The 23247-nt window shown below is 43.9% G+C and overlaps 1 protein-coding gene across 2 annotated transcripts in view; it reads left to right on the top strand.

The window, feature by feature from the left end:
* adgrv1 (adhesion G protein-coupled receptor V1) overlaps positions 1-23247 on the top strand; it is a 180067-nt gene that overhangs the window by 31616 nt on the left and 125204 nt on the right. Inside the window, exons 21-38 of one of the 2 annotated variants that reach the window (XM_056301758.1) lie at positions 1483-1856; positions 3566-3745; positions 4455-4635; positions 5075-5268; positions 7168-7288; positions 8548-8632; positions 9927-10062; positions 10276-10641; positions 10834-11077; positions 11874-12089; positions 13052-13267; positions 13411-13655; positions 13966-14147; positions 14300-14798; positions 14900-15212; positions 15431-15640; positions 21618-21748; positions 21988-22087. In XM_056301758.1, coding sequence (XP_056157733.1) covers positions 1483-1856; positions 3566-3745; positions 4455-4635; positions 5075-5268; positions 7168-7288; positions 8548-8632; positions 9927-10062; positions 10276-10641; positions 10834-11077; positions 11874-12089; positions 13052-13267; positions 13411-13655; positions 13966-14147; positions 14300-14798; positions 14900-15212; positions 15431-15640; positions 21618-21748; positions 21988-22087 — 3993 coding nt within the window. Of the gene's footprint in view, positions 1-1482; positions 1857-3565; positions 3746-4454; positions 4636-5074; positions 5269-7158; positions 7289-8547; positions 8633-9922; positions 10063-10275; positions 10642-10833; positions 11078-11873; positions 12090-13051; positions 13268-13410; positions 13656-13965; positions 14148-14299; positions 14799-14899; positions 15213-15430; positions 15641-21617; positions 21749-21987; positions 22088-23247 lie in introns of both variants that reach the window. The other variant, XM_056301746.1, reaches the window with a different exon arrangement.

Genomic DNA, 23247 nt, shown 5'->3' with positions numbered 1-23247 from the left:
TGTCTTCATTGTGATGACATAACTACTGGTCTGCTCATGTTTGTTGAATGAGGACATTTGAATGTGTGGGGGACTGATGTGGGTGTGGTTTGTCCTCTCATCTTTCTCCACATCTGGAGGGAAAACCTATATTGTTCCTGATACGCATGGAGACATGCACACACACACACACACACACACACACACACACACACACACACACACACACACACACACACACACACACACACACACACACACGGAGTCACATATACATACATATGCAGATACTACATACATACGCACACCTCCCAGTTGCTTGCCCATTGTTCCAGCCTATTGGGACTCTGTAATGCTTCAGTGAGCAAATAGCCTCAGCACTGCTGGATATTGTTACTGCTAGAAGGAATCAGCCGGCGTCTTCTTTTCTTCCTATCCTCTTTAATAAGTGAAGACAATGGAAGCTATCTGTGTTGGACCAAAGCCCCTCTGGGGGGAATGTCTTGATGGCTCTATGGCTAACTTCAATCACAGTGGATGTACATATAACCATCTATCATGTCAGGTGCTATTGTTTGCTACTGGTAACTCAACCCACAGATGGTTTGCTTTGTTTCGGGGCTTTGTCCTTGTTCACTGCAGCAGACTTCCTCGATTTGTCCTATTCCCTCCAAGTGGAGGGAGTTACTTTGTCTGGTGTATCAAAACTGAGCAGCATGAAAGCTCTTGAGTTTATTTTGCAGTTTTTTTTTGTGCTAAAACACTCATGAAATAATTAATACAGAGCTCATATGAAGTTAGATGAATTTAGCAGGGTGGCCTGTTTGCAAGAGACTTTTTATAGTTTATTAAATTTCCTAATATTGATGGCTGAATAGCCAAAGTCCCACATAAATGACAGTATAACTTATGTGTTGACGCTTTTGAAGAGGTAGAAAGAGAAGTAGTGGTTGTAGTTGCAAATGAGCGTGCAAACATATTCTATAAGAAAATACAGCATGTGTTTTAAGTTTTAATTTTTTTTCTTATTGTATTCAGACTTGAATGTCTTCCATTGCAAATCTTAAAACAAGCTTTGTTACCCCAACAATAAATTAAGAGTTTAATAACAGGGAGGAGAATTTGGCAAAAGTGGTCTTTTGGTGGTGTTGTAGTGTGAGGTCAAATTTTCTGAATTAGTTTGGGCTCATCTACTGCCTTAAATGCAATAGAAATGCCATTAAAGCCTTTCCGAGTGATCCTCATCCATCTGGGTGATTCTTGATAATCATCTGTTGTGACAGAATTGTTCTCTTACATAACTAAGTAAAAAAGCATCCTCATGACCTTGCAAATGAAGTAGCCATCTTTGTCACTAGGTCTCCACGGGCAATTTCTCATTGAAGATTGTTGCAAATCAAATCAGATCAAATTTGAGATGTCAGGTTTGTTATGAAATTATATTTTTCTAAAATGTATCATATATAACATAATGCGTATTCTCAACTGTTTTTGTTCATCCAGGACCTTCTCCAGTGATTATCGGGTCAGATCCTGATGGTGAACAACGTTACACAGGCCTTCTCCAGGATGTCCGCTTGTATGGTACGAGGTTGAATCGCAGCCAAATCCATGAGCTTCACACCCAGCCTGCCAAAACAGACCTGCGTAACATCTCGGGCTACCTTCAGTACCGGCAGGAAGAGAAAAAGAAGTCCTTTGTAGTGGAGGTCCGAGATGATAAGGAGGAAGAGGGCGAGGAAGTCTTTTATCTACAGTTGGTGGCAGTGCATGGTGGAGCACGCCTCCCTGTTCCCAGACCAACTGCTACACTGCGAATCATGAAGAGTGACAATGCCAATGGGCTTTTTGGATTCACTGGCGCCTGCATACCTAATGTAAGTAGGCAGCATGCACGCAATGGATAGTGCAGCAAAATGGAAAGGTCTTAACCCTCTGATCTGACAGCTATTACTTCTGGGTATCTGTCATTATCTGTACTTAACATTTCTTCAGATTATTAATGGATTCAACTTGTTTTGATGTAGGACAACAGGGCAAGTCTGTTGTTGAGATGGCGCTTCCCATTTCAATGCAATCGTGTATGTCAATGCTGTCTCTCACTTTGACACTAGGTCATCTCTGGAGAGAAAAGAAGACATGTAATGTAAACCCACGGGCTTATGAGTCTATGTCCCACTGCATATTTCATCAGTCTTCACGCCTGGCTGAAGTGAGAGCATGCTCTCCCTTTTCAGTTAGATTGGACACGTGGCCTCTTCTCATGGGTCCCTCTCAGGTAGACCGACAGCTGGTGAGGCTCAGCAATGGCAGATCTGCTAGCTAGGACATTCCTATATGACTGGAGCAAGCATTCAAATACTGGGACTTGGAGGTCTAGAGTTCCATACCTCCATCACCACAACAGGTGGTAGGGCGAGGGATGGCATTCCATCGGAAGGAGGGTTACATATCCTTTACCCTTTGGGACAAAAAGAAGTAGAGGCATGTGAGCTATCAGGTGGTCCCTCTCCAAATCACACTATGACTATGCAGGAATTAAAACACACAAGGTACTGAGAGCAATACATGCAAACCATGGGATGAAGAGGGATAACTGGAGTCTTGCGCATGTGCTGGCTACAGCTTTGAATGTGCTATTCAGCTCATATTTGTCACAGCGGCCCCGCGCCCTCCTACAACTCACCCTCTTCGTCCCAATCTCCCTAATTGTCTCCCTTATCTTGGCTGCGGGCAGCATGGTGGCACAGTGGTTACCGCAGTTGCCTCACAGCAAGAAGGTCCTGGGTTCAAGCCCCGCAGTAGTCCAACCTTGGGGGTCGTCCCAGGTCGTCCTCTGTGTGGAGTTTGCATGTTCTCCCTGTGTCTGCATGGGTTTCCTCTGGGTGCTCCAGTTTCCTGCCACAGTCCAAAGACATGTAGGTCAGGTGAATCGGCCGTATTAAATTGTCCCTAGGTATGAATGTGTGTGTGTGTGTATCGGCCCTGTGATGGCCTGGCGGCCTGTCCAGGGTGTCTTCCCACCTGCTGCCCAATGATTGCTGGGATAAGCTCCATCATCCCCACAACCCTGAGAGCAGGATAGGCGGTTTGGATAATGGATGGATGGATAATGGATGGATGGATAGATCTTGGCCGCTCCCCCTGCCCTAGTTTCTCTCTCCTGTTTCTGTGTGTATGTGTCTTCAGGATTGGAGACAGGTGTGCGGCAGGCAGAGCAGAGGTCCATCACCTGCATCTCATCTACGGCAGTGAACCCTACTCCTTATATACCCGGCCTTGCCAGATTGTGGTGCTTGTTCAGTTCAGTCTATGCTCCCAGCCTTTATGTTGAGACATTGCCTGTTACCTGGTCCCTCGTCTAGATCTGGCTCTCCATGTTCCCCAGTCCTGCCTGCTCTGCCCAGCCCCTGCCTCCAGGCATTAGTCTGTCTGTGTCGGCATATTGGGTTCAGCCTTGTAGCCCCGGTTAACAATGTTAAATTGATCTGTTGGGCAATTTCAGTGTGCAGATTACTTTGTCCGTTGATTGATGCATATTTTGACTCTTCTCACTCAGTTTGTGTTCTGTGATGTCTCCTCCTAGACCACCAAGGAGGGTTCCACTATCTCATGTGTAATTGAGCGCATGAGAGGAGCTCTGGACGTTGTCTATGTCAACTACACTGTTACCCAGTTGTACAGCACAGACAGTGAGACCCCTGCACATCAGGATTTTGCTAATGCTACTGGAGCGGTGATTTTTATGCCTGAACAACGTTCTGAGGTGTGTGTGTGTGTGTTGTGTACATTTTTGATAGAGGAAAATATAGGAAGAGATATATATAAGGACAGACGTGAAAGGAGTGACAGTAAATACAGACAGATACAGAACCAGGGTTTTGGTGACAGAGGAAAACGAAAAGAGACCCAAAGGTTTACGCTGTTTTTTTAGCAATATTATATAAGCTAGGGAAAAACCCACTTGGATTCATTCCTGTGGGTAATCTAATGTGCAGTCATTCAAACACAATACCAATTTACTATGTAATTAAATATCCAAGACTGTGTCCTCATACTTGTTTCTAATAAATATGTCCCAGTTTGACAGGTGCGTTGAAAGGTCCAATTTTCCCTCTCACACATAATATTTATTTAGAAAATTCATCTGACCTGTCTCACGTTGTTGTTCACATTTCAGTGTTTATTGATCTCTACCACCATCTAGTGGTGGTGTGGATATGAATTCACTGACGCTTCAACAGGTGTCACCGGATGATAAAGGTTCGCAATTTGAGCCAATGGGACATTTAAAAACTTGCAATATAGATATTTAGCACCAAACGAGTGTAAAGTGAAGATTGTTTATTTCAAAACAACCATTAGTTAGAGTTACTTAAAGTGTGCATTGATGACTTTTTTTTTATTAAAGGAACTGCCCAAAACGACAATACTGGGGGTCGAATTTTCTTAATCCTTTTTATGGATCCTGCCAGGTATTGAACCTCCTGGTTGTGGATGATAACCTGCCAGAGCTGGCAGAGTCCTTCCAGGTCACACTGGCGTCAGCAGAATCAGGTGACGGGAAGCCAGGCTCCACCCCTTCCAGCGGAGCAAGTATCGACCCTGAAAACGGCGTCAACATTGTGGCTGTCACCGCAAGTGACCACCCCTACGGTATTGACATGCTAACACTTACACCAATGCTTGGAATGACACGCTGATTTATGGAAGCTCACTCGTGGAAGCACACCTGATGAAAGGCAGCCACGCAGTCATATATATATGCAGTCAGTCACCCATGCATTGGGGCAGCTTATTTTGTGATAAGTAGCATATCAGATCAGCCCGGTGTGAGAAACTTCTGCTAAATCTTTTCCCTATCCTCCTCCTCCATTTTGCTCCTTCTCCCATCCTTTACCTCTCCTCTCATTTGTTGCCTTCATCCGTACCCCGCGCCTTCACACCAATCTAAACCTATTTTGTCCTCTTTTGCTGCACTTCCTTCTTATCTACAATATCCTCCCTTTTTCTCCTCTATCGTCTCCTCTCCTGTACATCCCCCCACACTCTTGCATCCCTGTGCATGTGCACACACACATTGACACCCTTCCAGGCCTATTCCAGTTCCAGCCTAGGCCGCCGGAGGACGGGCTTATCTCCCCAGCCTTAGAACCTGCTCATATCACTGTTAATGAGGAGGACGGAGAAGTTCACCTGAGGGTGGCCAGGGCCCAAGGCCTCTTGGGAAGAGTCTTGGTTGGGTATAGGACAACCCCCTTCACAGCATCCAGTCCCGAGGATTATGAGGTACCTTTACCTTCTGTCAAACTTTGCTCATAACATTCAGCATTGTTTCCTCCAAAGACCTGGTTGTTGCACTCATTCTCTGCATAGCAATACAAAAATATTGGTGAAATGTTGCTGCTGAGTTCTTAAGTGAATGATATAAAGCAATATGTTGTCACATGATTTAAATTCATTTGGCTGAAGCCCACGTGTTTATGATCCAAGTTACGTTCTTGTTGTCCTTCTATGCAATGTACACTGCTCAAAAAAATAAAGGGAACACCTAAAAACACAATATAGACCTCGATGAATGAAATATTTCAGCTGAAAATCTTTATTTATTAGACAGAGGAATGTGTTTAGAGCAAAATAACCTAAGAAGGATCAATGGAAATCAAAATCATTAGCCCATTAAGGTCTGGATTCAGAATCATACTCAAAATCAAAGTGGAAAATGAGAACATAGGCTGATCCAACTTCTGTGGAAATTCTTCAAGACGATTCAAAATGAGGCTCAGTAGTGTGTGTGGCCTCCACGTGCCTGTATGCACTCCCTACAATGTCTGGGCATGCTCCTGATGAGACGACGGATGGTCTCCTGAGGGATCTCCGCCCAGACCTGGATCAGGGCATCGGTCAACTCCTGGACAGTCTGTGGTGGGACATCGCGTTGGCGGATGGTACGAGACATGATGTCCCAGAGGTGCTCGATTGGATTCAGGTCTGGGGAACGTGCAGGCCAGTCCATAGCATCAATGCCCTCGACATACAGGAACTGCTGACACACTCTGGCCACATGAGGACGAGCATTGTCATGCATGAGCAGGAACCCAGGGCCCACTGCACCAGCATATGGTCTGACAATGGGTCTGAGGATCTCATCCCGGCACCTAATGGCAGTTATGGTACCTCTGGCTAGCACGTAGAGGTCTGTGCGGCCCTCCAAGGATATGCCTCCCCAGACCATCACTGACCCACCGCCAAACCGGTCATGCTGGAGGATGTTGCAGGCAGCAGAACGTTCTCCACAGCGTCTCCAGACTCTCTCACGTCTGTCACATGTGTTCAGTGTGAACCTGCTCTCATCTGTGAAGAGCACAGGGCGCCAATGGCGAATCTGCCAACCAAAATGTTCTCTGGCAAAGGTCAATCGGGCTGCACGGTGTTGGGCTGTGAGCACAGGCCCCAATTGTGGACGTCGGGCCCTCATACCATCCTCATGCATTCTGTTTCTCACTGTTTGAGCAGAAGCCTGCACATTAGTGGCCTGTTGAAGGTCGTTTTGTAGGGCTCCGGCAGTGCTCCTCCTGTTCCTCCTTGCACAAAGGACCAGATAGTGGTCCTGCTGCGGGGTTGTTGTCCTCCTGCGGCCCCCTCCATGTCTCCTGGTGTACTGGCCTGTCTCCTGGTACCTCCTCCATGCTCTGGACACTGTGCTGGGAGACACATCAAATCTTCTTGCCACAGCACGCATTGATGTGCCATCCTGGATGAGCTGCACTAGCTGAGCAACTTCTGTAGGTTGCAGATACCGCCTCATGCCACCTCTAGTGGTGAGGGCACTAGCAAAATGAAAAACTAACCAAAGATCGGCCAGAAAAGATGAGGACAGGCAAGTGGTCTGTGGCCACCACCTGCAAATCCATTCCTTTTATAGGGGTTGTCTTGCAAATTGTCTAATTTCCACCTGGAAATTAGACAATTTACCAACAGGTGAAATTGATTCACAAATCAGTGTTGCTTCCTAACTGGACAGGTTGATATCTCAAAAGTGTGATTGACTTGGAGCTACATTGCATTGCTTATGTGTTCCCTTTATTTTTTTGAGCAGTGTATAATCTTTAATTTTCTCTCACAAATTTCTACTGTCAACTTCCAAAGACTGCTTTTTTCTTTGCACTCCATTGCCAGGACTCAGAGGGAGTGTTGGACTTCCTGCCAGGGGAGAGGTTGAAGTTCATCTCAGTGACCATAATAGACAACGCTGTGCCTGAACTGGACAAACGGTTCAGAGTAGAGCTCTACAATCCTGATGGCAGCGGTAAGGATTAGAGATGAGTATCGTTAAAATTTTAGCAGTACCACTGCTCTTACCAATACTGCTTATATCGATCTGGTACTTTAACGGTACTCTTATTGGTTCTTTTTGTTGTTGTTTTTTTAAGAGAAACAAAACAAATTAAGAAGAGTATTAACATTATTTTATTTTCTCATGTCTGGATAGAGCATTACTTTTAATCATCAACCCATGTTTGTATAATTTAGTTAACTCCATGTGGGCTCTAGGCTGCTAGCATACATGACATACCTTAGGTGGATGGGGCAACGAGAGATGAACTACCCACTAGGCAGTCAAACTGTACATTTCTCCGCCTGTACTTGTTGCACTTTCGCTAGATGTTTCGAAAGATTGCTTGTGTTTCCACCCTTACATGCAAAAGACCTGTTGCACTTGTGGCAACCAGCATTGTCAGTATTAACCCTAGTGAAATATAACCAGACTTTTGACCATTAAGTTCTCACATTGTAATTGAGAACAGGCTCTGTGTGTGTGTGTGGGGGGGGGGGGGGGGGGCGTGTGCGCGTGTCCGAGCGTATCCGAGCGTGTCTGAGAGAGGTGGAGAGAGCTGGCCCCACCCCTCGGCTCGCACATACGACATGCTCCGAGAGAGAGAGAGCTCTTCTGGATTGGGAATAATGAAAAGGAATCATAGACAAATGTCTTAATCTTATTGCAAATTAGAAATGAGTGAGATAAAAGTTGCAAGATATTGTTTGTGTAGCCTTAAATAAATAGGAAATTAATTTTCTTAATTTCTCCAAAACTGATAGCACGACCGTTGACGTCGGAGCTTATTAATACTATGGTCTTTAATAATTTAGCACTGGTGCCGTTAAATACCCGGTTTCGGTACCCATCCCTAGTAAGGATGCACTCTAGGCCAAAGTCATGGTAAAATAAGCTCAAAGCACTTTTTGATAGTTCTGTGCGTCACTGTTGGTTCAGTCCAGTAGTGTTGTGTCATTGATTTTGAGCCTTAGCCATACACTCTAGAAACCTTTCAATACCCATCCTCTCTGATTTAGCGCTGAAATGATCCTGTATTCTGCCCCAATGTCTTTGTGTTTGTGTGACCCCGTGTGCTCCTGTGTGTTTCCCTGCTGTACCTTTCCTCCCCGTTTGTGCTTTGATGCCCACTGCTCTTGCGTGACACCACCCCCACCCCCAACTCTTCTGGTGTGATTCTCACCTCTGCCCTGGTTTTTATCCCTGTGTGATCCTGGTGTTCGACTCACCAGTGGATCAGTTCCTGCGTGGTGAAGGAAGTGGTAGTGGGGAGAGTGACTCTGACTTTCTACTTTCATCCTATCACCATCGTGGTAAGTCTCCCCTTCCTTCCTGTCCTCTCACCTGATCTTGTCGCTCAATCCTTAACCCCTGCCATGGCAGCGCTGGTCATTGTCCTCCTTGAATGAATGAATTGATCGCAATGTGAATTGGCCCAATTATAACACTCTAACTGGCACCGGTAACGCTTTAGAATAACTTTTGTTTATAAGCCATCCACAAGCAGTTAGTTAATGATGAATTAAACATTAATTACTTATTATATTATAGATGTTAGAATCTGATCATTATTTTTCTACATTTTTACCCAGGGAGGAGCCCCTCCAGCTGGGGCCGAGTGCTGACACCTCCGGCCTGGTACTTTAGGCCGCTTTATCTACATTTTTACCCAGTTTTTAAACAGATATAAGCATTGACTACTTATTATATTGTAGATGATACTATTATCATCTACAATATAATAAGTAATCAATGATTAATTCATCATTAACTAACTGCTTGTGGAATGGCTTATAAATGAAAGTTGTTATTTATAAAGTGTTACCCTGGCACTTTGCCTGTTTCCATGTGCGACTGATTGAATGTTAGGCTTCAAGGTTATTGGTGCCCTGCAAGACGCATTGACTACGCAGCTGTGTGGTGTGAGTGCACGTGCACATTTGTATATATGCACATCGGTGCCTGTGCATTTGCTTGTGCACTTTGTTTACATAGCAGTCGGGCCTGTGCAAAATGCCCAAAGAGAGCCATGTGGGAAAAGCAAACAGCACCACTGTTGACGTGGGAACAGCAATGGTAAGAGGTTGACATGGAATGTCAAGACTTGAGGGCTTGGGGTTACCCTCATATTTGGAATATTTAAAGGCCTTTTTTCTCATACCAGCATTTATTTTTCCCTAAACTGTGTTTTTCCTGTGTAAACCGTCCTCCTGAACCACAGAGGACTATTCCACAATCGCATGTGTAAAGGAGAATGAAAGGGGAAGTCTGAAAAAAAAAAGCTTCCTTTGCGTCCTTGATCTGATTTCAACATTCCAGAATAGACTCCATGCACTGTGAAGCTGCCATTTGAATTTGCTAAACTTTACCATAATTTGACAGGTTAAGAAATGGGGATGAGTATATTGCAGGTACAATGGTACACATTCTATGGAAATGTGTCTGATTTGATTATGACAGTACTGGCAGCTTGGCATTTGCATACTACATTATGTGCTTCAGCCACCTTTCCATCCCCCTCTACTCTGACCAGCGTGTAGAAGATGAAAACATGACTAAAGCATATATCTAAAAATAATTTGAAATAATTTCTGGTGTTGTTCGTAGCCAGTCTGGGAGTTGCTTCCCACATCACTGTGACCATCGCAGCTTCTGATGATGCCCATGGAGTATTCCAGTTCAGCTCTGACTCCCTTGCTGCCGATGGGACAGAACCAGAGGATGGACATGGCTCTGTGGTCCTACAGGTCAGCCTCTAAAAATTATAGAGTTGCTCTATCCCATGTAATAAGGCTTTTTATTTTTTTATTCCACCTGAGACAGACTGCCTTGGTCTTTCTTCCTTGGTGCTGTACCTTCGGTTTTTTTTTTTTTTACTTTACAGAGGTGAGTTTTTACAAGGTTTTTTTTCTGACCCTAATAATTTTTTGACCTCTATTGCTCCATCTGCCCTCTACCAGGTGGTTCGGTCCTTTGGTGACCTTTCCAATGTGACTGTGTATTGGGAGGCTGACCCAAGTTCAGAGGAAGACCTTCTCAGCAGGTCTGGGAATGTCACCTTTGGCATTGGTCAGACCAAAGGCAACATCATTCTCAGAGTAGCCCCTGATGAACTGCCTGAGCTGGACAAGAGCTTCAATGTGTCCTTGACAAATGTCTCACACGGTCGCCTGGGTACCCAGACCTCTTCCACTCTGACCATACTTGCCAGTGATGACCCATATGGTGTTTTTGTGTTTGCTGATGACACTAGACTTGTCCGCCTTCCTGAAGCTGACTCCACAGTGGACCTAACCATTCGCCGACACAGGGGTCTGATGGGAAAGGTGCGTCACTAAATAAAAGCTTAGAGCTAAATCTGTATTGTGAAGATCCAAGGATCCTAGCTCACTACCTCTCTCTGCTCTGATTCTGATGTTAAATACATGAATTAAGTTAGTTTGACTTATTCCGTGGTGGTTCTCAAATGTGCTAGATTTTCCTGTTGACCCGATTTGACCTTACAATTGTTGGCCCAGGTGCGTGTGACATACAAGACACTGAGTGAGGCAGATCCAGCACCATACACGACCCCAGGGGTGGGCCGGGCCAGCGAGGGGCGGGACTTTGTCCCTGTCCTCCAATCTGTTGTTTTCTCGGCTAATCAGAGTGAAGCAAACATCAGCATCCAGGTGCTGGATGATGAAGACCCAGAGAGAGATGAGTCTGTGTTTGTGGAGCTGATCAGTGTTCATTTAATCGAAGGAGCACAGGAGAGACTGAGTAAGATACTGAAAAGTGTGTTATAGGATTACAGTGTTTTATAGGGTTGACATATTTGCTGTCCAAAGCACTGAAAGTCATAATAATGACAATTCATGTAATTGTTATCATAAAAAAATCACAAAACTGAAACTGATTTTTAGTGAATCCCCAGAAACACTGACTTGAACTATACTTTTGGGTTTTTTTTTTATTCATTTTGTAATTTGGTAGAAATATATGATGTGTTTTTACCTCTTTGTTTCAAGCAACATATGCATAGATTTAGACCATGGGGATTTATTTGTTCAGTTGACTCAACTTGCAATGTAACTCTAAATGCATTGCAACTATATGGTATCCTTTTATTTATTTTCATTTTATTTAACTTTTATTTATCCAGGAAGTCAACTTAAGAGTCAGAATATATTTTGCAAGGGAGACCTGGACAAGACGGCAGCATACAAAATAGTACAGACAAATATGTGAAGCACGATTGAAACTTTTAATAAAAACATGAAATTAAAACGCATAATGTAGAAGTAGGTACCAAAGCCAGAGATGAGCAGCAAGAGAAGGATCCACTGGACTTTTCTACAATATCTTTAACAAAATCTTTAAACTCAGGCATGGAGATGAGAGATTTAATTTCAAGTCTTTTTCCAGACAGTTCCAAGTAGTAGGGGCCAACACCATAAAGGATTTCTTGCCTATCTGTGGGTGTAGAGGATAAACAAATGTAAAAAGTCATCAAAAGCCAGGCTATGAAGACTTTGTATTCGTCTTTGACAGTGTATTTTCTCACGTTCCCTCCCAGTTGCCAGCTCCCCTCGTCTGGGTCTCAAGGTAGAGACTGTGGCCCAGGTTATCGTGGAAGCCAGCGACGATGCCTTTGGAACCCTGCAGTTGTCGACGCCTGCTGTCAGTGTGGCGGAGCACTACGTTGGACCCATCATAAATGTGACCCGCATAGGGGGCATATTTGCTGATGTTTCCGTCAAGTTCAGAGCAGTGCCTATGACTGCACGAGTCAGTAAGTGTTGCTTAACTGTATAGTTTTACAGCTTAAACCTGAAATCTGGTATTTCCCTGATTTGTCCCTCCCTTTGGCTGCAATAACTACAAACAAGGTGTAGTAGCCACTCTTGCAGGGGTCCCATCAGGTCAGTGGCAAACTGTTCCCGCCCTTGTAAAAATTGCATCCTTGGACCAAAGCTAACACAGACAATCTAGTGAGTTAGAAACTATGTACATCAAACTATATAGGTATACTGTTCTACTTGTGGGTGGCATGGTGGCGCAGTGGTTAGCGCGGTTGCCTCACAGCAAGAAGGTCCTGAGTTCAAGCCCCGGAGTAGTCCAACCTTGGGGGTTGTCCCGGGTCATCCTCTGTGTGGAGTTTGCATGTTCTCCCTGTGTCTGCATGGGTTTCCTCCGGGTGCTCCGGTTTCCTCCCACAGTCCAAAGATATGCAGGTCAGGTGATTGGCCGTACTAAATTGTCCCTAGGTGTGTGTGTGTGTGTGTGTGTGTGTGTGTGTGTGTGTGTGTGTGTGTGTGTGTGTGTGTGTGTGTGTGTGTGTGTGTGTGTGTGTGTGTGTTGGCCCTGTGATGACCTGGTGGCCTGTCCAGGGTGTCTCCCCGCCTGCCGCCCAATGGCTGCTGGGATAGGCTCCAGCATCCCCACGACCCTGAGAGCAGGATAAGTGGTTTGGATAATGGATGGATGTTACTTGTCCAACAGAAGCATCGCCACATGTCCTACTGTCAAAAATTTCAAGAGCAGTATATGGTGTCTCCATCATGGTAAAGATGCCAGGTAGTATTATGTAACCTAATTCTATGGTACAGATGGATAAGATATATATTTATTAATGGAGAAAAATCCTAGATATCAACTTTAATGCTGTTTATCTCCATGGGCCTTTTGCTTCTGTGTGTGTCTTTGTGTGTGCAATTATGGTGTTTACACATGCTCATGAGTCTTTTTGGCTAGGTGAAGACTACAGTGTAGCTTCCAGTGATGTGGTGCTCCTCGAAGGGGAGTCTAGTAAGGCTGTACCAATCTACATCATCAATGATGTGGTCCCTGAGCTGGAGGAGACCTTCCGCATTGAGCTGATCAATCAGACCACTGGAGGAGCTCTACTGGGAGAACTCACCCGTGCCATTATCACCATATTGCCTTCTGATGACCCCTTTGGTGCATTTGGTTAGGAAACATAATTAAAATTTCAGCTATTTCACTCATTAAGTCACCATCTTTTAATCGATAGCTCTCTCAATATGACAAGTTCTAATGGCAATTAGATGCACTGAGCAAAGTCTTTCTTTTTGTTTTGTCTGTCTATCTAGTCTTCCAGGCCGCTCCAGTCACTGTAGAGGAGCCAGGCTCAAACTCCATTGACGTCACCCTGCCTATCATTCGTAATGCCGGGACCATTGGCACTGTGGCCGTCCAGTGGGAGGCCACAGTGAGTGGTCAGCTAGCAGTGGGGGACATCAGACCCACGTCTGGGGAGATTGTCTTTGCTCCTGGCGAGACTCTAAAAATCCTTACAGTGGAAATTCTTGCTGATGATGTTCCTGAGATCACTGAGGTAAATATTACAGTAACCTCATGAATGCATTGTTTTGTACCAATTTCACTTTTTTTAACCTTAGAAAACACATTTTTGTGTTTTTATCGAAATAAACATTCAGATTTGTATTGATAATAATTCTAAAATGCACTTGATAATATATTAAATTGATATTTAAGGCATCTGAAACTGCATTCTGACCTCCCTCTGGATGGTTGCAAGTATAATGAGAATATCCCCTCAGGGGATCAATAGAACATGATAGATAGATAATGCATAGTAATAAATGATGCATATTCATTATGTATTCCATTGTAATACTTCACAGATTATCAAGGTTGAGTTGACTGGTGCCAGTAATGGGGGAAGCCTTGGAACAGAGACATCTGTTAGCATTATAGTACCTGCTAATGACAACCCATATGGCACCGTCCACTTTGAACAAAATGTGTACCGTGTTCAGGAGCCATTGGAGGGAATTTATGTGGCCAACATCACAGTCCGTAGAAGGTTGGTTTTTAACTTGAGACTTTTCTTTATTGTTTTCACTGACATGAATAATTTAATTTAATTTATCATATCAATAACCATAAGTACTCCCCTTTCCCTTTCTCCCTTGCTCCTTTTCTTTCGCTCTCTTTACTCCATTCCTTTACCTCCAGTGGTGGTTTCTTTGCTCGTATTGAGATTCTCTACAGCACCTCAGAGATTGACGTCGTTGGCTCAGCCCAGACGGAGGGCCATGACCTGCTAATTTACTATGACTCCCCAATAGCAGGCCTTCCCTCTAGTGTCCCCCACAGGGCAGTCAACATCACTGCACAGGGAGATCCCCTGGTGACCTGTGCAGCCGCCTGCCTGCGAGAACAAGCCTGTGAGGCTTTTTCTCTCTCTTCAGGTTTGAACCCACCATCCTGTACTTGGGTGACCTCTGGCGCTGACCAGCTGACCCCTGGAACTCAGGCCATGACATATGTGAAAAATGTCACCGCAGCTGCCATCCTCTTCAGTGCTCAAGCTGTGGCCGGGAGTGATTACACCACGATGACGGCTCAAAGTGCCTTCATGGAGGATGAGTCAGGGGTTGCTAACCTCACTGTCCCCATCTTGACTGACAAATTCCCTGAGATGGACGAGAGTTTCTTCATCCAGATCCTAAAGGTACATCACATTTATTCATAGAATTGAATTGTGTACTTTGATAATATTGCCTTTATTCTTTTTTAATGGAATTGAGAAATTTTACTGTTTCCTGTTTAAAGGTAGAGCTGGTGAATCTGACTGTGGCAGAGAAGAACATGCCCTCCATTGGCCAGCCAGACAAGGCTGTGGTAACTATAGGGATGAATGGTGACACGTTCGGGGTGTTTCTGATGTACATTATCAGTCCCAATGCCACCGAGGAGGGGCTCTATCTTGAGATCCGGGAAGAACCCATGGTTGTTGTGCCCCTCGTCATAGAGAGGAGAGGGGGAAGTTTGGGAAGGGTTACCATAGAGTGGAGGTTTGTTGGAGGAAAAGCCACACCAGACACTGACTTCACTGGCACTGGGGGAACTCTGGTTTTTGCAGATGGTAGGTTAATCACCGCACCCATGTTTTTGTGTGTGTGTGTGTGTGTGTGTGTGTGTGTGTGTGTGTGTGTGTGTGTGTGTGTGTGTGTGTGTGTGTGTGTATTACGCACTGTTTGTGCATCTGTTTGTGTTGCTTGTGCAAATCCATAACGCCAGTAAGCAGAACACCATTATGTAAGCTTCAGCCAGTTTGATACTTGTCAATCTCTTTGTCCATAGGTGATGTGAAAAAGATGGTAGAGATAGGAATCAGAGATGACAGTGAGCCAGAGGACAGCGAGAGCCTCATGATTGGTCTGGTAAAGACGGAGGGAGGAAGTCGAATCCTCCCCAGCTCTGACACTGTGACCATCGTGATACTGGCCAATGACAATGTAGCTGGGATACTAGGCTTCCATCCAGCCTCGCGCTCTATCGTCACCAGAGAGGGTGAGCGTCTACTCCTGTTTCTGCGTTTGTATGTGTTTGTACAGGTGTCTATCCATGTCTGTGCCCATCGTCATACTCCTAGTTCAGAGAATTGTTTATTCCAACTACCTTGTCTTTATTTATGATGACACACATGATGCACTCCCATCCACTATGCCTGTCACTGTAGATTTTTCCCAGTTTTATGAGTGAGTGAACAGGTTAGATAAGTGCTGAGGCAGTATGGAGAGCTTGGGGTAATAGCTGATATATGTGGCTATATGGCATGGCTTTTATGCATGCATGACAGAGCAGGTAAACCCTATTTAAGATGAGTCCTTCCACCACATGCTAATAGGATGAGAGCATCAATTACATTTATAGTATCTCATCAAATTAAAGCTCTTTAAATGTAGAAATGCATTCATCAGTATAATCGATGCATTGTGCAGGATACGTATGAGGGAAGTGTGACAATGGTGAGGTGTGCGGTTGGAATGACAGATGGGTTCAAGGTGGAGGTGGGATTACATCAAGGATCGGCTCTGAGCCCTTTCTTGTTTGCAATGGTGATGGACAGGTTGACGGACAAGATCAGGCAGGAGTCTCCATGGACGATGATGTTCGCGGATGACATTGTGATCTGTAGCGAGAGTAGGGTGCAGGTTGAGGAGAGCCTGGAGAGGTGGAGGTATGCACTGGAGAGAAGAGGAATAAGTCAGTAGGAGCAAGACGGAATACTTATGCTTGAATGAGAGAGAGGACAGTGGAATGGTCAGGATGCAAGGAGTGGAGGTGACAAAGGCATTTGAGTTAAAATACTTGGGGTCAACTGTCCAAAGTAACGGGGAGTGCAGTAGAGAGGTGAAAAAGAGAGTGCAGGCAGGTTGGAGTGGGTGGAGAAGTGTGTCAGGAGTGATTTGCGACAGAAGGGTATCAGCAAGAGTTAAAGGGAAAGTTTACAAGATGGTTGTGAGACCAGCTATGTTATATGGTTTGGAGACAGTGGCACTGACGAAAAGACAGGAGGCGGAGCTGGAGGTGGCAGAGTTGAAGATGCTAAGATTTTCACTGGGAGTAACGAAGAAGGACAGGATTAGGAACGATTATATTAGAGGGACCGCTCAGGTTGGACGGTTTGGAGACAAAGCAAGAGAGGCAAGATTGAGATGGCTTGGACATGTGTGGAGGAGAGATGCTGAGTATATTGGGAGAAGGATGCTGAATATGGAGCTGCCAGGGAAGAGGAGAAGAGGAAGGCCAAAGAGGAGGTTTATGGATGTGGTGAGGGAAGACATGCAGGTGGCTGGTGTGACAGAGGAAGACGCAGAAGACAGGAAGAAATGGAAACGGATGATCTGCTGTGGCGACCCCTAACGGGAGCAGCCGAAAGTAGTAGTAGTAGTAGTATAATCGATGCATTGTTCACTTCAGAAGTATTTATCAACTCCTTTTACGTGCTCATACAAACATTGGTCACTCGAAACATATATTTAGCTCAAAAAGAATTTTTTTTTTACAAGTATAATTTATTCAGTGATCTCTTCAGATGCAATTTTACCAAAGGTGTACAGCACAGCTGCAGTGAAAGAGCGTGAGGACATGACATTGCATCAACATCTGACTGAACTTAAAGAGCTAATCTCAAATTCCTCTGAACTCTCCTTTGTGTCCAAAACATGACTGTCATCTACAAGACATACAGGTAGAATGTCCTCGGTATAGTAAATTACATCATTTAAAAATAGGGGTTGTCTTAGGCCTAGGCTACAGTGGGACAAAATTACAGTAGATATTAGTATTGTGGGCTGTTATCTCTGTATGTAATCGCAGTGACGGGATGATGCATGCTGGGTAATTTTTTTCGGAGGCTTGCGGACCTTGATAAATATATAAAATGTCCTACGGTCGTGTTTGATTTAGCAACCAGCCACTTGTAACGTTGTATAACTTAATTCAAAATGTAAATGCTTAATGTTGAAGAAATGTATTTTGCCTCACTTTTGCGGAAAGTTGCAGTCACCGCAGGGCTTTGAATTGTTTGGTTACATAAAGTACAATATCAAACCGAAACTAGTTTTCAAATGATACTGCCTCAAATATTTCAGACCTCATTTTGTAAGGAATTTTAGGTAATAGATTCTCTTTGTCATTTATTCTGTACATACTGATGTAGCTACACTTCTACCATACCCCTATGTATATATTTGCTTGCTTATAGTATAACATTGTACATACGACTTAGTACTTATAATAAACACTAAAGGAGACTGGATATATGATAGATAAATTGAATGAAAAAGGCAATTATAAAAAGACAAAAATTGAACTAAAACAAACAAATCTTTATTTTTACACACCCACATTGTTTATATCAATGAATGTCAACACCGTTCACTGAAAGAGTGAAGCTCAGAGTTATGGGTATGTTTGACCTTCAATTTGAGAAGTAATATACTATTCAAGATGCATACAAATTAGCCATACACCAGCATTAAATATTGGTGTCTTAAACATATAATGCAAGCATTTTGAAAGGATTAATTAATTTTACATCATATTGTGAATTTATTTCAGAAACTAATGCTATAACTTCTCAGTAATTTTGAACCTTATTCTCGATGCTTTATTTCTACATATTGACAAAAAAACATTAAATGTAATTGAAATTGCTGGCAGGCTCCTCCCAGGTGTCTTCCCAAGTTTTCCCACTGAAAAACACCATGAATGCAAACAATTGTAAGATCATTGCATATACCACAAGATCATTTTATATGAATGGGGTATCATAAAACAACAAATGACTTTGGGTCAGTTTTGCAGAAGCCCGGTACTAAACTAGTAAGGAAGTCAAGCGCTATATAGTTGTTGTTATTACCTAGATCACAGTATAATGAGCTGTCAGCCAACAAAGTAGCTTATAAATTTAATGAGACTCAAACAGCCTCACCATGACCAGGAATAAAAGCCCGGAAAACCCTCAGCATGGCGCATCAAATAACAACAGACAGAAAGGTCTACCAACTTCATTGAAACTCCACACGGTAGAACTAGTGGACCCAACAGAGATAAATGAGCCCCCCAGGGTCCTCCATGGGAAACTGCACAGCCCTGAGCGCTCCTCCAGCCCGGACACGCAGACACAACTCCCAAACAACCCCATTATTCCTAGAATTTCTGAAGAGGAAAGAAAGCAAAGCACCAGACGGAGAACAAAACTGGAAATTGCAGAAGCGATAGGCTGCATGCAGGCCAGAAAAGCGGTGGGCCTAGACAGCACCCCCACAGACATCGACAAAAAATTTCAGTCCAAATTACCCCCATCTCCCCAGAGATGTTCCAGGAGTCCCCCAGGAACGGTCCTCTCCCCACATCCATGAGGGATGCCCCGACCACACCACCCCCAAAACCAGGAAAACCAAACAAAATGTGAAAACATGCGCCCAACCAGTCCCCCAAACTCAGACACAGAAATACCCTGCAAAGCTCCGGCAAGAAGACCGGAAGGCCTGCCCCCTCGGGTGGTTGGAGAGGACCAAAACGTATCCACCCAAGGTAGACAGGCTCCCACAATAACAGATGAGTGCCCAACACCCCACAAAAACAGAGAGGGGCAACAGACACTGCCCCACTCTCACTTGATGCAGAGTAGGCTCCAGACCATGCTGAATGGCCCCATCTGTTCGAGGTGCCCACCCACCCCGGCTACGGGGACACACCTTGCAAACGGGTTAGATCGCCCCACACTGGGCACACTGCAGAAGTCCCGACCAACAATGTGGTCCCAAACCCTTCAACATCCCCAGAGGCCGCCCGCAAAGAAGTCCCCCACCACAACTGCCATCTACTCCCGCAACAGAACCATCTGCCACAGCAGTGAGGATGCATAGCGACATCCACAGAACTTGAGAAGGTCATCCAGAACACAGAACAGCACTCTCCGCCTCTGACAAAATCCTGCCCTCCTTCTCCTCCCCCTTCTTCTTCTTCTTCTTCTTCTACTAGCTTGTTCCCTGTTTCTCAGGGGTCACAACAGCGGGTTTTACAGTTTCAATCGGTACCCTATGAGGGCACAGCACCAATGGTGGCTGTTGTTAGCCTGGGCCTCAGCCGATCCCGTATGGAACCTCAACCAATCTGGTATGGTCTTGCCAATCCACATAATGATTTGGCAAAATTTTACATCAGATGCCCTTCCTGACACAACCACTAACCCTATGGATGGGGGCACAGGTAAAGCTCTGGATGTCATCCCAGTATTCATGGACTTGCACCCATGCCTGTTGCCCAAGCTCAAAATTTTTTAGTTGATAGATAAATTAACTTGATAGGCAGGATTTATAATGTTGCTTTTCATGTCAACCTTTTCTGATTTGGGGCTTCCTATTCAGTATTCAGGCTTTGGAGTAATGAAATGCAGCAACGGCTATTACGTAATCAGGATACAAAAAAAATGTAATTGTATTCAATACAGTTTTTTGACCAGAGCAGTTTCCCTGAGGTACCATGGGCACATGGCTTAAGTCCTAAAATTAATATAATTTTGTTAAGAAGTAAAGAGTTCATTGTATATTTGTATATTATGTTCTTTGAATTTATTTTGTGTGTTGCTTTTTGTTTGTAAATAAAGCCCATAACTGAAACATTATGTTGGGCGACGTGTTTTCTAGAGACATATTACTCTAAGTCTGCTTACTGTAGGAAGTTATCTTGCCTACTGTATATTTCCTTTTACATGGACCTTTCAAGCCTGGCAAATTCTGAACTAATACTACATTGTGTGTGCATCCATAGAATCAGGGAAATTGTTATTTATAAAAAAAAAGAAAGAAAGAAAAAAAAGCCACCTTTTCCGATGAGGTGGGGATCATGGGGCCTGGGTAGGCGGTCATAGGGAGTTGAGATGGGATAGGGTTAATTGTCCCTTATTTTTCTGGGCAAAACGTGGCAACCCTACTGATGGGCTGCCCAAATTTGTCTCTCTGGCACCTTCTTTTTACTCTGGCTTACATGTAGGGTGACCAGATGCCAATAAAAAAAAACAATTGTGGAACAAATAGTGCTTGTGTGGGACGATGTGGGACACGTATAGATAGACATATTATGATGTTCTTTTTGAAAGTTCAGTAGGTGGACACCTGATTTGTTGATTAAAACAACACTGTGGATACTCTTAATTCATGTAGCAGGCCTAAAGGAGAGGGTGGGTGAGGGTGCCTTTAATCTTTGTATTAAACTAAAATGTCTGTCTGTTTGCCTTTTTGCTACATGTTTTGATGCTTTAAAGCTTGGTGTCCCCATTGTCTTTTCTAAGGTTACATTATTTTGTTGTCTTACAAAATGCACTTAAGTAAAAGTCGTGTTATTGATCTTTTCTTTTGACTTTTTTGCGCATTTGGCATTGAGGTAATCCAAAAGTAACTGAAAGTAACCAGATTACATTACTTTAATATTGTGATACTTAGGTTACGTTGGCGACAGGCATGGGCGCAAGTCTATGAATACTCGGATGGCATCCAGTGCTTTACCTGTGCCCCTGTCCATAGGGTTAGTGGTTGGGTCAGGAAGGGCATCCGACGTACAATTTTGCCAACTCATTATACGGATTGATACGACCATACTGGATTCGTCGAGGCCTGGGTTAACAACGGCTGCCATTGGTGCTGTGCCCTCACATGGTACCGATGGAAACTATAAAATCCACTGTGACGACCCCTGAAAAAACAGGAAATAAGCTGAAAGAAGAATGTTGTAATACTTAAGTTACTGAATACATTTTTCAACAGGTAATTTGTAACTGTAATGGAATACATTTACAAAGTAACCCTCCCAACCCAGATTAGATTTATTCAGAATTTAATTTGTTCAGCATTTATAAATCAATGATTAGCAAAGGGAGGTATTACCAAGGGGGAGGGGGGGCAGATTATTGAAGGTCAGACTTGACCCGAGGCTCTGAGCTGTGCATTGACAGTCTGTATGATGTTTTTTGTTCCAGGTGAGAAGGTGTCTTTGTTAGTGATGAGGACAGCTCCAGGTCTGGGTAATGTCACAGTGGACTGGATCGTCCAAGGGCCTCTGGTAGACAGAACATTCACCCAAACCTCAGGGACACTTTTCTTCACTCAGGTAAACAATGCTTAGAGAGCACCAAACAGTTAATTGGGTGCAAATGTTGGAGTTGGTTTACATTTAGATATTTATTCAAAAGGGGCCAAATAATGCACATAGTGGTATAGAGAGCTTGATAGACTGAAGCTCCTATGCTAAAATTGGGGTTATTAACAACACCAGCGCTCCTGTTTTTTGATACCTTAATTGTAATAATGTGACATCCTTTTGATGATAGTTTTTTTTTCCTGCCACAGGGAGAGCTGAATGACACCATAGTCCTGCAACTGCTTGAAGATGCCACACCAGAAGACAAGGATGAATACAAAGTGGTCCTGTCCAACTTGCGCACTTTTGGTAAAACAGCTGCTCTTAGTCTTTCTCTGAACAGTAACTGCTCAATGGATCATTGTAGTTGAACAGGTTTACAATGTAGGAATGATATGTGCAAGCAAAGCCTCTTCTGATACACTTATGGGATGAGTCTGCAGTTTATAAAGCCCCTCTGTGGGGCTCAGAGCAACTCTTCTGAAGACAGATTCTCTAGATTCTGTGCGTGGCCTGGTATTTTGTTCTTATAATGGCCCCTCTCACACGCCTGAGGTAGATATATAAAGTATGAGTTATAAGCAGGTGTGCCTCTCTGACCAATTGGACCACTCCTGGATCTCTTTCTCGCAGCCCAGACGCACAAAGTGATAATTGATGTGTCTTATTTGATGTTTCTATGGTCCACTGCAGGCTTCCAAACAGGTTATTTGTATTAGCAGAAATCCACAACAAACAGCTATGTTTTGATCCCTGGTTGCTCTGTTGATACTTCAGAATCGAACGCTTTTGGTGCACGTTCATTTATTCAAAATAATTGGTGTACTTCAATTTCTGCCGTGTTTGTGACCCTAATGGCTTTCAACCCGGTCCTCGGGGATCCACAGCTCTCCTGGTTTTCTATTCGGCCCAGTAGTTTATTGCGTTCACCTGTTATGTATTCCAGCCATCTAATCATAAGCTGCATTTCAGTAGTGGTTTAATTTGGCCTTTTTGACTTCCCCTCGGCACTTGCCCTCAGAGGAATCCCTACCACCATCATGAGTGTTGTTCTATTTGTCTGAAAAACTGAAGTGAACTTGGTGAGATCGACCCTCGAAGGGCTGAGGGAGCAATTCAACAACAGTGGTTACTCCAGAGGTGTCTATCACCCACAATGCATTGTAGCTATGCATTTAGTGTAAGAAAATTCATCCATGGTTAGGTGGCAGTGATGAACGTAAAACTCCAGTTGCTTACCACTGAAGAAGGAAAAGATGAATAAGTTGAGCAAGTTTTTCAATTAATACTTACTGCAATACCAACATGTCGTTGGAGCAAACAACATACAAGTGTAAGTACACAAACATATTTTCTTATATTTGACTCATTTGTCATAAAGTAAAACTTTCATAGCTTGCAAGCTTAGTGACTGACAAATATAATCAAGTTTCTGCGCAGAATACCTCTAGGCTCCGTAGATAAACGTA

The sequence above is a fragment of the Lampris incognitus genome, chromosome 1, assembly GCF_029633865.1.
Source record: "Lampris incognitus isolate fLamInc1 chromosome 1, fLamInc1.hap2, whole genome shotgun sequence".
NCBI classification, from domain to species: Eukaryota; Metazoa; Chordata; class Actinopteri; order Lampriformes; family Lampridae; genus Lampris; species Lampris incognitus.
Note: the sequence above shows the minus strand (reverse complement) of the source record. Positions and strands in the feature narration are given on the sequence as shown.